General features: G+C 48.9%; 2 protein-coding genes across 3 annotated transcripts in view; one reads left to right on the plus strand and one right to left on the minus strand.

Annotated features, from left to right (window-relative positions):
• Positions 1-3,057: 3,057 nt before the first annotated feature.
• Positions 3,058-14,257, minus strand: Ptpn7 (protein tyrosine phosphatase non-receptor type 7). Of its 2 annotated transcripts, none has more exons than XM_027417533.2 (10): positions 14,154-14,257; positions 12,929-13,102; positions 12,289-12,472; positions 12,005-12,086; positions 10,790-10,866; positions 9,318-9,455; positions 8,881-8,991; positions 7,817-7,971; positions 4,808-4,921; positions 3,058-3,469 (listed from the first exon to the last, which is right to left on the minus strand). In XM_027417533.2, the coding sequence occupies exons 2-10, from the start codon at positions 13,048-13,050 to the stop codon at positions 3,376-3,378; spliced, it is 1,077 nt and encodes a 358-aa protein (XP_027273334.1). In that variant the 5' UTR covers positions 13,051-13,102; positions 14,154-14,257; the 3' UTR covers positions 3,058-3,375. The 2 variants fall into 2 exon arrangements, with proteins under 2 accessions (XP_027273334.1, XP_027273333.1); XM_027417532.2 differs by having other exon boundaries at positions 12,005-12,089.
• LOC100762307 (receptor-type tyrosine-protein phosphatase V) overlaps positions 4,305-14,275 on the plus strand; it is a 33,956-nt gene continuing 23,985 nt past the window's right edge. The window contains exons 1-2 of the mRNA XM_027417528.2: positions 4,305-4,993; positions 7,976-8,205. The gene's annotated coding sequence lies outside the window, so the exon portion shown is untranslated. The remainder of the gene's footprint in view (positions 4,994-7,975; positions 8,206-14,275) is intronic.

Consider the following 14,275-nt stretch of genomic DNA (forward strand, 5'->3'; position numbering starts at 1 on the left):
CTCGCGCGCGGCCTTGGCCAGCGCCCGCGGGCGGGGCTCCGGGGACCTGCGGCGCCCGGGAGGAGAGTGACGGGGCGCTTGCGGAGAAAGCTGTAATTTTATTTTCTCTGCTGCCCTCGTTTGCCCCGCCCTGACTGCACCGCTTTCTGTCTTGAAGGGTTGGTCCGCCCGAGGCGAGTAGCTAGAGCATTTCCAGGCTGAAGAACGGTGGCACGAAGATTTCCAAGAAAGGGAGACGACGTATGGTTTTAAAGCTGCCTCTGAGCATCCCTGGGTACCGAGCCCCATCCCCCGAATTGCCATGGAGAGTAACAGCCGGATTTAGAGCCTTTAATACTCCATCTTGTTTTGTTAACCACAGTTTACCAGGCCACTTGTTTAGGAAGCCCAAAGTGAGATAGATGTTTGAACTTGATGCTCATCTTTACCAGTATTGTCACCATATGGAGACAGGCAAAATCAGGGCAGGGGTTCCCAGGGAGGAACGTCAGTGGCAAAAGAAAAATGCGTGCTGTTTTGGTAGACAGCAAAGTTTTCTGTAGTGGGCGGTGGAGGGCCTGCCAAAATGTCCCCACCCTCCCTTGCAGGAGCTAATCCCAAGGCCTGTTTATTCCTGGCTGTATCTTCCTGGTTCCAGGATCCCAGGACAGCTGGGCTCCTTCTACGGTGTTCCCACCAGATGCTCCTTTGGGTTCGGTTTTCAAACGTACTTACTTAGATGGGATCTGTTGTCTTAGACAAAGGTGAATTGTTAATATCAACGGTATGAATCAAAACTACTCAAGAGTTAGATGACTCCCAACATCTTGGATCAGCCTATTGTTCCTACTTATTAATGAACATCTGCCCATTGTTCTTCTATTGCTCTGAAGGCACATGCTGTAGTCTGAATTTTTTAAAGTTTAAATTATCATACAAAGTAATAGGTTTCATTGCTCAACTTTCTGTGTCTTTCCCCCTGAAATCCCAATCCTCAAAGTGACCTTATGAGGTGTTTAGGTTATGAGGGTGGAGCCCTCCCAAATAAGATCAGTACCCTTACATAAGGAGCGGGCTAGAGACCAGACCCATACTTCTCCCATCATGAGGCTCCAAAGAGAAGGCTGTATCTATAAGCCCCAAAGTGAGTACTAGTCAGACTCTGAATCTACTGGTTCCTTGATAGGTGGCTTTTCCATCCTTTAAGCCACAAACAACACATTTCTGTTGTTAATAAGTTACTCGGTGTATGGTGCTTTGTTACAGCACCCTGAAGGGGCAAGGTGGTACCTCCATGTCTCACTTCCTACATTGACTGTAGTTTCATTTTGTCACATGTCCTTAGAAATACTCGAAAAGAATGTATCCCATGGGTAAAGATTGTTCCTGCTCCCAGGAACCTTACTGTATTGCTAGAGAGAGCCCCAGAGGCCTAAGAAGAAATTAGAAAAAAAAAAAAAAGAATTAACTGGGCATCCAAGAAGTCTATTTTTTCCTATTTGGTTGCTTTTCCAGAGCCTGTGCCCTCTAGAACAGGGTTGGGGTAACAGTGCAAGGAGGGTACCCATAGGGCTGTGCAATTGCTCCCTTCCAGACTGGCTCTGAGCTCATGGCATCATCGGGTTCTTTAGAACTTACTGTGGGGGCCACACAGACCTTCCAGCGCACTTAGAAAAGTGGAAATCTAAGTGTCAAAGGCTAAAATGGAGTGCCTAGGCTAAGGTGAGGCAGAACATTAAGAATTTTAACCTTAGCCGTAGCATTTACTATTTTTGTTTGTTCTAGTTTCTTTTTATTTGTTTTTTAGATAGGGCTCATACAGTCAAGGCTAGTTTGGAATTCTTGATTCTCCTGCCTCCACTTTCTAAGTGCGGATCACAGACTTGTGCCACCATGCCCAGCAGCACTGCATGTCCTTCAGAGAGATGCCATGAAGCAAAAGTGCACTCACCAGGACCAAGCTCCTTGTGGTTTTCACAGGGGAATCATGCCAGCCACAGGGCATCTAGGAGCTGAGGTCCAGACAGCAGGAATAGTGTCTTGCCTTCGTCTTCACAGGCAGCTCAAACTGGATCAAGGACGACTCAGGGTTTGTCTGGCTTTCTGGGGTATATAGTTCACCCTGAGATTGGTTGTGGGTTCCCTGAAAATTGAACTGAAGTTGAGATTTGAGATGGATGAGGCCTGAGGCTCAGTCTTAGCCCGGTACTGCCTGCAGTGGTGACAGCCCAGCCTGTTTCTGGTGTTTCTTCAGTTAAGCTATCCAGGTGTGGTCTGCAAATAAATACAGACCCAGGAAGGTATGGTGGATAGGTTTTCCAGAACCAGACACAGCCCTTCATTTCTCCTTCTCTCCTTTTTCTTTGGCACTTCGTGGGTACCCAGGGAATGCTCTAAAGTCATGGAAGCAAAACAGAGTGTGTTGAGCTTCCCTAGAGAGTGGCTGGGAGCAGATGGCAGGAAGTCATAGAGGCAGCCGGAGCCCTCCTGATCTCTGAATGGTCCCCATACATTACCTCTTCCAGGGAGCTCAAGACTGCTTTTTTTTTTTTTGTAATTTGAGAGGTCTTGCCATGTAGTTCTGGCTGGCCCAGAACTCAAAATGTAGATCCAGCCAGCCTCAAACTTGCAGTGATCCTCCAGCTTCTGCTCCTGAGTGCTCTTGGTATGACAGGTATGCATTATCACACTTGGGCTTTTCCAGAGACCTCAGTTGCTAGACTGGTTACCTCTGCATCTTCTTTTGTGACATGTGTGGAGACAGGCCAGTTAGGGTCCTTGTTCTCTTCTGAGGGGGTCATCTAGCACTCACAGGTGCTAGATGGGCAGAAGCAGTCTATGTAGCATGTAGAAGATTTAGCCAAGGTTAGACGAGACTTTTCCCTGCTCTTGCATCTGGCCTGTGTGTGGCCAAGGCCTTAATGGAAGAGGATCCTGCAGTGACTGTCTCAGCAGCCCTAATAGGGTGACTACATTTGGAATGGCTTTCAGGAACATCTGTTTGCTTCTATGATGGTAGCAAAGGACAGACTCTTTATGTCATCAACAAGGAAAGGAGACCACAGAGAGCACACAAGAGAAGAGCAGCACCCCAGCTTCTTTCTCAATCCATTCCAAGTACAAGCTCCTATCTGTAAATTCAGAGCCACCAGAAGATCCCCTATAGTCCACTGGGGGTCACTGGAGAAGGCATAAGAGTGGTCAGTGGTGAATACCCGTGGCCTGACCCCTGTTGCTTGCTGGAGTAATTTCCTGGGACTATAAGCATTCTCACCACCGGGGCTCCCTTTCCTGGGCTTATTAAGAAGCTGCCCCAGAGCACACAGCCCACTTCCCCAGATCCATGGTCTCAGGTCCAAGGGGAGGTTGGTCCCTAGACTGGTGGAGGGCCAGGGATCAGGGGCTGGGTTCCTGGGGCAGCTGGGCTGCATACAGGGCCAAAGTGTGGTGCAGGAACTGGTACTGCTCTGCAGTCTGGATCATGCCTCCTCTGTAAGCAGAAACACAGGGTGAGGAAGAGCCGGGGATACCTGCCCTGGGCCTGTGGTTAAGCATTCCCTATCATCCTCCTGCTGGGAAAGCCCTGACTCTCTCCTCCCCATATAGTCAACCTTTCCACTTTACTGCCCCCTCCCAGGGTAGCCCCAAGGAGGGAGGTGCAGGGGGCAGTGCCCCATCTGGACTCTGTCCCTTATCCACCCAGCTTTTGAGCAAAATCAGACCTGATTTCTCAGTTTGGGTCAAGAATGTGTTCCCATGCTCATTTTTTCCACTTGTCAATAAAAACAGTTAACTCAGGGCTGGAGAAGTGGCTCAGTGGTTAAGAGCACTGGCTGCTCTTCCACAGGACCCAGGTTCAATTCCCAGCACCCACATAGTGGCTCTTAACTGTCTGTAACTCCAGTTCCAGGGCATCTGACACCTTCACATGAATGTACATAAAATGAATTTAAATAAATAAAGAGTTAACCCCACATGTGTACAGCAGGTCCCATTTCTAGAACACTCACAGAAATGAGCCCATTTCTTCTTCCAGTTGGGGAAATAGACATTACCTCTCTAGATAAAAATGGAGGCACTAAGTGTGGTGGCATACACCTTTAATCCCAGCACTTGGGAGGTGGAGGTGGGCTGATCTCTGTGAGTTCCAGGCCAGGCTAGTCTACATAGTGAGCTCCAGGCTACCAAGGAATACATAGAGACTCTGACTCAAACAAAGTGTGTGTGTGTGTGTGTGTGTGTGTGTGTGTGTGTGTGTGTGTGTGTGTGTGTGTTGGGTGGGGGGTAGAACTATGGTAACAGCTAGTGGCTCACACACACCAGAGTCTGAACCTGCTTCTCCTCCTCCAAGCCCAGTGAGTATCATAGCTACCTTGTATCTAGAACAAGTTGTATTTTTTTAGAAAATAAATCAACACAGGATTTCCCCGTGTAGCAGCTCACGCTGGCCTTGAGCTAACCAAGTAGCCCACACTAGCTTTGAACTCCCTTTCACCTGGCTAAGCTTCCTGAGTGCTGGGATTACAGACATGCAGTATCATACTTCTCCATGACTGTGTCTTGTTTCCCAGCTTTCCCCTGAGTAGAGAATTTGGGGGGGGGGGCATTGAGGGAAAATTCAGGGTGACATGTTTAACTCCAGGTTCCCAAGCTAACATTTCAGATGATCTTTCATGCAGGCTTAGTTATTGGCAAAATAGAAAGCTTTTTAAATAAAATGGGTCCCTGGCTTTCTTCTAGGAGGGCCTGAAGGCGATGTGCCCAGAGTCTCAGAACCACCAATGCCATTGCCAGTTAACACGGCTGCACCTGCTTCCTACAGACCCACCTGTCTAGACGCAACCGGCACACAATGCCTAGGACGTCCACCTCCCCTCGGGCCTTCAGCTGCTGGCAGCCGATGTGGGTGGCGATGAAGCAGCCCGTCCGGCCAATCCCTGCACTGGATGCAACCAGAGAGAGGACAGGCATGTCACAGGAGACCAGGGAACAGTCCAGGGACCACAGGAGACAGGTGAGCAAGGAAGGTTGGGGGTAGGGTTCGAACAATGAAAGAAGACATGGGGCAGAACTCTCAAACCTCCAACCTTGGCATCCATGGCAACCCTGATGGAGGCAGTTAATAACTCATCCTGGACAGGTTTGTGAGCCTTACTAGCCTCACGCTAGGCATATCCCAGCTCATCATTTGCCTTCTGGTTCCTATGGACTTTAATTAATTAATTTGTTCTTGTTTTTTTTTTAAAGATTTTATTTGTTTATTTATTATGTATACAACACTCTGCTTCCATGCATATCTGCACACCAGGAGAAGACACCAGATCTCATAACGGATGGCTGTAAGCCACCATGTGGTTGCTGGGAATTGAACTCAGGACCTCTGGAAGAACAGTCAGTGCTCTTAACCTCTGAGCCATCTCTCCAGCCCCCTTGTTTTTGTTTTTTTGAGACAAGATCTTACTATGTAGCTCTGGCTGTCCTGGGATTTACTATGTAGACCAGGCTGACCTTGAACACACAAAGATCAACCAGCATCTGCTTTCTGAGTGCTGGGATTAAAGGCGTGTGTCACTATGACTGGCTCTATGAACTTTAAAAATTGATTTTTTTTTTTTTCAGATAGAGGCTCATGAGCCCTGCTAGCCTGGAACTTGCTACATAGTCCTGATCTCCCCACTCCCACCTCTTAAATGTGGGGATTACATGTGTACATACCTATTGCCCAGATTTTAGTGTTTTTTTTTGTTTTGTTTTGTTTTGTTTTGTTTTTTGAGATAGAGTTTTACTTTGCCTGGAACTTACTATATGGCCCAGACTCCCTGTAACCCTCCTGAGTCCTGGGCTTACAGAAGGGTGCCACCATACCCAGTCTTTTTTTTTTTTTTTTTCCCCTCCAGGTTTTCAGGTTTTGTTGTTATCTGTTTGAGACAGAGTCTCTCTATGTAACCCTTGATGACTTGGGACTCACTGGTTAGATCAGGCTGGCCTCAAACGCACAGATATCTGTCTGCCTCTGCTTCCCAAGTACTGTGATTAAAGGCTAGGTCTGTTCTTTACACAGGTTTTTTTTTTTTTTTTTTTTTTTTTTTTTTTTTTAAAAACAAACATTATTTTATTTACTTTAATTTCTGTGTGGTGTGTGCGTGTGCACACGTGTGCCATCGTGCCTGTAGGAAGGTTATAAGGCAACCTTTACGAATCAGTTCTCTCCTTAGACCATGTAGATCCCAGAGATTGAACCCAGGCTGCCAGGCTTGGCTGCAGGCGCCTCTACCCACTGAGGCGCCTTGTTGCCCGGTTTTTCTTTTTCTTCTCAATAACGGCGGCGTCTAGCCAGGTAGCCCAGATGGACCTTAGACTGGCAGTCTCACTGCTGCAGCCTGGAGGGGTGCACTGCCACGCCCTCCTCCAGTGCATGTTTTGATGACTGTGTGTGTGTTTATGGTTTATGCCTGTGCACTGGCTGTCCCTCGAGCATTCCTTGTCTGACCACAAGCTCCTCCCAGCTTCAGACCAGCTTCCACAGATGCTCTTGGGCCTCCGTCCTCTTCCGTTGCCCTCTTCTTGGCTCTATCACCTTGAGATTTTGTTCTCTCTTCCCTCACACCTTGCCCTTTCTTGCTTTCACTGCCCCTTAGATAAGCCTCACATGTGTTTCTAATAGAACTCACCCGAGACTCACAGCACTTCCGTCTGTCTGTGCGCCGCCACCTCTCTCTGAAGGGTTCTGGCACACCTTGCTTGTACTTTTTGTCTCTTCCTTCTTCCTCCTCTCCCCTCTCAACATGGTGTCATGTAGCCCAGGCTGGCCTTGAACTCCCTACATAGTTTAGAGTGGCTTTGAACTCCCAATCCTCCTGTCTCTACCATATGCTCAGGGAATAAGCTGAAAAATGTTTTCACTGCTAGGAGCAGGGTCAGAGGCTGAGCGTGGAGCTCATATGTGGGGACACTGGAGGGAAACCGGTCTTGAAGGTAGGTAAGGCCTTCACGAAGGGGCCTTGTGGAATTGGCTAAGACACCTAGATTTGCTAGTTTGTTTTATTTTTTGTTGATGCTGGGGAATTGAATCCAACACCCCAGATTTACCATTTAAAAATAATGCTTGGGGTTGGGCACAAACAACAACAACAAATCCAACAAAACCAAAAATAGGGCTGGAGAGATGGTTCAGAGGTTAAGAGCACTGACTGCTCTTCCAGAGGTCCTGAGTTCAATTCCCAGCAACCACATGGTGACTCACAACCATCCGTTATGAGATCTGGTGCCCTCTTCTCGTGTGCAGATATACATGGAAGCAGAATGTTATATACATAATAAATAAATAAAATCTTTAAAAAAAAGCAAAAATAGTAGTGTAGCGGTGGCACAAGCCTTTAATCCCAGCACTAGGAGGAAGAGGCAGGAGGATCTCTGTGAGTTCCAAGCCAGCCTGGTCTACAGTGTGAGTTCCAGGACAGGCTCCAAAGCTACAGAGAAACCCTGTCTCAAAAATCCAAAACCAAAACCAACCAACTAAACAAACAAAAACCTAAAACAAAACCCACAAACGCTAAAAGACCCCAAGCAAACAAAACAGTGTCCCATGAGCCAGTGAACTCCCCAACAGTGGAGGCCATGTTTATTTCTTCTCTACCTGACTAGAGACGTCCCACAAGCCAGGGCTCGGTAGAAAAGAGGCAATGATACAGAATCTCTTGGATTGGACTTTCCTGTCCAGGTCAGGGTTGGGTCTGTCGTGTGATATTACTTGGACACCTCCCCATAAGAGACCTAGTGGCCAGGGAAGGCAACTGACCTAGTGGTCAGTTCTAGGCTGGGGCTGGGGACACCCTACCTGCAGTGGACCACGATAGGCCCAGAGTTGGCCGCTGTCTCTGGGCTCTCCACCTCTGCCACCAGGCGGAGCAGGGGCCCAGCCGATTCTGGAGTCTGGTGGTCTGGCCAGGCGGAGAAGAGTATGTGTTTTACTGAGCGGCATTCCTCTTGGTGCTAGGGTATGAAAATAAGGCATGAGAACCCGGATGTGGGCGTGGCTGCTGCCTACTCCTGGTGCCTACAAGTTGAGTACCATACATGGACTCAGAGCGGGCAAAGCTTTTTCTCCGGCTGATTTGCTGTTCATCTTCTACCTGATCCACTCCAAAATTCAAGGAAGGAGAGTGTTTTGTGAGAGGGAAAGACCCAGGCTCAAGTCTTGACTCTGTCTCTATCGCACAAGCATGGGTAAGTACATTGATCTCATTTTCTTCCCTAGTAAGCTGGCACAATGATATTGTTTTGGTTTACTTCCCAGGATGCTTAGGAAACAATGAATTGACACAAAAACAATGTGTACAGTAACAGAAAGCCCTTCCTCTCTCCCTTCCTCCCTCCCTGCTTCCTTCCTGGCTTCCTTCCATCCCTCCCTCCCTTCAATCTAGATGGGAGTCTTGCTATGTTGTTCCAGTCAGTTCCCTCCTCCCAATGTGTGGATTCCAGGGATGGAACTCAGGTCTTCAGGCTTGACAGCAAGAAACTTTACCCACTGAACAATCTTTCTGGCCCCTAGAAAGCGTTAGTTTGTTTGTTTTGTTTTGTTTTGTTTTTTCAGTGCATCCACGCATGTTGGCACATCTCTTTTGATCTCTCCTTACTCTTCCAGCATTCTCCTGGGTCTCTCCTCTCTCCTGGGGAGGAGGTGCTTCCTAGTGGTCCCTATTTTTTTTGTGTGCATCGATATTAAATTAGAGATGCCCCTGAGGGTTTTACCCATTTCTTTTTCTTTTATGGCACCTCTTTTAAATGTAGGAGGGAGCAAGGCTTAAGTGTGTAAACTTGGCCCTTAGTGAAGGTGGAGCCCGAGTTCCAGAGATGCTAGAGTGGCCCAAACCTCCCACTGGCTGTTTCAGGGGATGGTACCTGGATGGTAAGCTGCCTCACAGTATATTCTGGGTGTTCTTTCATTTCCTGGATGCGGATCTGGAATGGCCCATAGGTTTCCTCTTCTGTGGGCCAGTAATGTACACATTTCTAGAAGGGAGGGATCTGGGAGTCAAAGTGGGAAGGTCCATCGGTGGAGCAAGGGTAGGGCAGCAGAGAGAGGCCTAGTGTCCCTGCCTCCTGTCTCACTCGGTGACCCATGTCAATGCCTGGAGTCTGGCTCTCCCAAGCTTAAACTTTATAGCGTCACCCCACCTCCCACATTTGGGGTGCATGTATCTCAAGAATCTTTCCCGGAGATATGACCTGGGGCTTGTCAGTGTTGTCAGCGACCATCGAGGCTTGTGGTCTGCTCTGCATGGGTGGTGTGAGAGGTAGGGCACAGCCCTTTCTGGGTGACCCTGCCTCCTTCCTACCTCTTTGCCCTCTCGGAGCTGGGTGAGCATGACAATGAGGCTCACTTCTTCTTGCCACACCATCTCCCAGAAGTCTGCTACTGTGTTTGGCATGGGGCCCTGGGTGGCAATGTAGACCTTCTCCTGCCCATCATAGCCCTGGGAAGACAAAGCACAGAAGGACAGAGGTGTTGTGAATTCACACTCCACTGGTGCTGGGGTCAGGCTAAAGCCAGTGAGCATGAGCACTTAGACTAACATACAGGCACACACACCAGAAGCTACATGTTGGAAGAAGACATGGGCACCATGATGAGAAACATCTGGTTTAAATTCCTGGCCCGCTGTTTCCTAGCTATGTGGCTCTGTGGGACTCTGTTTCCCGACCTATATAGACTGGACCTAGTGATTACCTCATAACATAATGTGAATTAAACTCAACAAAGTGTATTGGCAGTCTCTCACACGACAGGTGATTTATACGTGTTTATTCCTGTCTTCTGCTGCTTTCTTCGGGTACAAGTATAATAGTCCTCAATATTTGAAAACGAACATTTCATATTCCATGAATCACTTTTATATATTTGGCACCTAAATCCAGCATACTCTTCCTAATATGTTCTCCCCTCTTCCAACATCCTTCCAGCATCCATGCATCCCTCTGTGTGCCTGGTTCCTGCTGTCTACTATGCTTTCTGGCTGACAGCTTTGCCTCTCAGCACCCTAATCTACTGTCATGTCACATTTGGCCACAAGGGGCACTGCTTTTACATCCACCTACCACAACCAGGTGAGAAGTTGGGCTAGAAGGACCATCTTGCTTTGAGGGTGCAATTAGCTAGATATCAGTCTCTACAAAGGAGGTACTACTTGGTACAGGGTTCGGGGTCGGGGAGAGAATGAGTACAGGAGGGGAGATGACAGGGACATAGATTCTCTCTTGTGCCGGCTTTGTGCAGGTTTTAGGAGCCAACTAGCCTTGAAGAAACTAGTGACTAGGCACAGCCATGTCAACTTACTGCCATGTTTAGAGGGTTGTCGTGAATAGGATAACAGCCAAGGTTAAGGTGGTTTGGAAATTTTTTTAAAACATTTTTTTAGTAATTTATCTATTTTATTTTATATACATTGGTATTTTGCCTGCAAGTATGTCTGTATGGGGAATCAGATCCCCTGGGAGAGGAGTTAAGACAGCTACGAGCTGCCATGTGGGTGCTAGGAATTGAACCTGGGTCCTCTGGGTACTCTTAACCACTGAGCCATCTCCCCAGCCCCAGTGGTTTGGAAATTTTAACATCTTTTCTAGGTTGACTTAGGGGTTGTTCAGTGTGTCGTCTCCCCACCCCCTCAGTCTGGCAGAGAGAACTATGGTAGGAAGGAGCGAGGAGGAAAATACAGGGCCCTGAGGCCACGTCACAGCTGGATGGTGTCGTGTGGCATTTTCATTTTTAAAAGCAGTCCTGCCCCAATGGCTGCAGCAGCCAGGCACTCACTCGGATGTAGTTGGCATTGATGTAGTCACCGTCTTCCTGGCTCTGTGCCCGGCCAAGACAGACACGGCTCTGGGGATCTAGGAAGTGAAGATCAATAAAGGTGAAAGGTCAGGAGGCGCCAACAAATACAGATTCTAATAGAGTCAGAGGGAAGAGTGTTCCCACACTGTTCACAATGCTTTGTGGACAACAGGCATTCACTTGAATTATTTTATAGACAGGTAACACAATACCTACATATTATAAAATATAATATTTCATGATGATAGGGATCTACAATGCTATTGGGCAGGAAAGTGATATAATCAAAGGGCGAAATATTAACTGAATGATGCTGTTTAGGACAGACCACAGCTACAGAGACCAATTGGGATATTGTCATATTTTAGCCTTGAGATCAGCAAGGGTATGAAATGGGAGGGAACTGATAGGAATAGGAAGAGATTCCGCAGAGGAAGAACCTTTTCCTGATTATGAATACAAGCTTCAGATGAATACATTGTCTAAGATATCACTCAACCATGAGGGACATTGGGCTCTCTCTCCAAAGGTGTAGGTCTTTTCCCAGTCAAACCGGATGAGGGATGAAGGAGCTGGCTTCCCCTCTTTGGTGGTTGTAGAGCTCGCTAGAATTAGGCCAAGGCCAAAGGCTGACAAACTCACTTTGATGAGTGTTCTCAGAGCCTTGGGCTCTTCAGGCAGGCCGTGAGTCTGGAGGCTCAGCCCAGGGCAGGACCCATGTGCTGGGCTGAATTCAGACCACAGTTTAGGAAGCCACTGTAGTAGTCTCCAGGACTCAAGTCTCTGAAAAGCAGGGCGTGCAAGGCCTGGGTCTGTCTGTGTGAATTCACCTCTACCACACAGGCCCACAGTAAACTTCTGCAAATGCTATCTTGTAACCACTGTCTATCTCCTAGTTGCCAGGGTGGTGTTAGTATTTCTCTGTTGAAAGACGATGTCTCAAGCATTGTTGTTCCTCCTTGGCTGAGGTGAGTTTTTTTTTTTTTTAATTTTTATTTTATTTATTTTTGTCAAGACCTCATATAAACCAAGCTAGCCTAGAACTTGCTATATGGCGAAGACTGGCCTTGTGTTCCTGATCCTCTACTTGTGCCTCCAAGTGCGAGGGTTATTAGAGGCCTGCACCAGTATGCCTAGCTTCAGAGTTCTCCACCCACAAGGACACCACCCCTTCACCCCCGCTGTGGTCCTTACTTGGCAAGATGGTCTTGTATCGGTCCTTGGAAGCATGGCCAGGGATATCCAGGTCTTCAGGGGTGACAAAGTTTGAGGGGATCTTCTAGTGAGAGGAGTAAGTGAGTTAACATCTGGCCCCCTTCTCACCCTCCCTTTCTCCCTTTCCACCCTCTGCACACAGAGCAAGGATGGGGACAACCTTCTCTCCTGATCCCTGGAGTTGTTCCCTAAGGACCACAAAGAGAAGAGAGGCCCAAGGAATCCATGATGGTCTGATATAGAAGGGGACCCCAACTTCTTACCAAGAATTCCTCCTCCAGTTGCTTGGGGCTGGGTGGCTGGTGCTGTAGACCCCAGCATGTAAGGGGGTGTCCGGCTGTGCGCAGAAAGTGTATGGTGACCTCCCTGGGTGTGTTCACTGAGCAGATGGGTTCCACAGTGCCCAAAGACCGCACATCCAGCATCAGAGCCACACTGGAGCCCCTTCTGCAAGCACAGCCATCCAGTGCCCAGTGAACATCCTGGGTCATTGGCTTGCCACAGAGCTTGTCTTAGGAGGCCACAATTAGTCTTTCTCTTGACCTAGAGGCTCAGGGCACTCAGGGGTCAGGTCCTTACGACGTTCCCCTTTCCTTTTATCAGATAGAATGGAGTAGGCTGCAGCTCTTATGCCTCTTCCTACTGCCTACCTCTTCTACTCCCAGGCTGGCACAGAGGCTCCAAACCAATGCTGTGAAGGCCCCTGGACTTGTCCCAGAGATCACTCATCACAACTTGAGACTTTGGGACATGAAACTTGGTGCCTCAAGCAACATGCAAATGAACACTGTTAGTTTTCCTTCTAGGCCTTGAGGACTCTGTTGTTAGGACAGGAAGGCTGGGTATGAGGAAGGAAAGAAAGCAACCCAGGTCTAGGAAGACTTTCTCTGTGAGAGACCTCACCTCTCCTGCAGCCGCACATGCTTCTTGGCTGGAGCTTTGGTGGGTGGAGGTTGGGTCATGGCTTCCCCCAAAGACAAGGTCGGTGGCTGTGGTCTGGAACACCCCTCACAGGTCTGGACCATGCTGGGCTAGATTGCTGGGCTCAAGGAAGGCTCACTCAGCCATGAGGCCTGCCTGAAAGACAAGGCCCTATATTTGCTGGCCTCTGACTTGCCTCACTGGCTAGAAGGAGCTCCTAAGCCCAGGCCAGCCATCCTATTGGTTTTTACTGGAGGCATCTTCTCTTCCCAAGGAAGTGGCCTAACTTTTTTTTTTTTTATCCTGTAAGTACAGGAGCTCTTCGTTGGGATGCAGGACAGGGGACAATCTGGAGTTAGAGGAGGAGGGAGATATAGAGTGTAGGTATGAGTAGAGACAGGAAATAATCCGGAAGGAGGAAGAGAGTGGTTACCCAAGTCCACAGGGCTCCAAGCTGGCGTCCAAATGAGAACAACAGACTGCCGACCACACAGAAGGAAGGGAGAAAGCCCACAGCGTTCTCAGTCTGCCAACAGGCTTCTCCAGAATGAGAAACTGAGGCCTCTAGTAGCGTTGGAACCAGTTGGGGACCCAGGCAGGCCACACTTCTGGTAGGGTCATTTCCTAATTGCTGGCAGCTCTACCCTAAGATCACTTGTGGCTTCTGGGGTCTCTATCCAGGGTAGTATGCTAGGGGTGTTTCCTTCCTCCTCCGTCCCATCCCCCAGTCTCCCGCCTCTGTAACCGTCACAGGAAATGGCCTCGCCAAGCCTTAGAGCGCCAGCGCATGGTGAGGCTACAGCTGGGGGTACAAGAGAGAGAGGGGGGGGGCACAGAGGTGACGAGGGCATCTCCTTTGGGGGCAGTCCCTGTCACCTAGAACTAAGTCACAGGTGCTGTGGTGGTGGTGTTAAAGCTGCTAACCTACAGGGACAGAGGCCTGGAACAGTGTGGGCCCATGCAGGTGTGGCGGGGACAGCACTCTCCTGTGACAGGAATAGGCCTTTTGCTCCTCTTCTCCAGGCATTCTGTATGGCTCTTCTGTCCTCCAGCCACAGGGACACCAAATATGCCACTACTCATGCCTGGCCAGACATGGTAGCCCCAAACTCATGCTCCCTCACTCCATCCTCAGAGACACCCTCCTGTTTCCAAGGCTTCCCCACCCCAGGGCCTTAGTATGCCTGTGCCCACTTCAAGTACTTACTGAAGCAGCTGTGTCCCCCAGGCTGCCTCTTGCCAGCTGTCTGTCAGTCCGTCTATCTTTGAGGACTGAGAGGCTTCAGGAAGCCAGCTTCCTCCCTCCGCCCCTCCTGGCTTCCACCCACG

Source organism: Cricetulus griseus, chromosome 5 (genome assembly GCF_003668045.3).
Source record: "Cricetulus griseus strain 17A/GY chromosome 5, alternate assembly CriGri-PICRH-1.0, whole genome shotgun sequence".
NCBI lineage: Eukaryota > Metazoa > Chordata > Mammalia > Rodentia > Cricetidae > Cricetulus > Cricetulus griseus.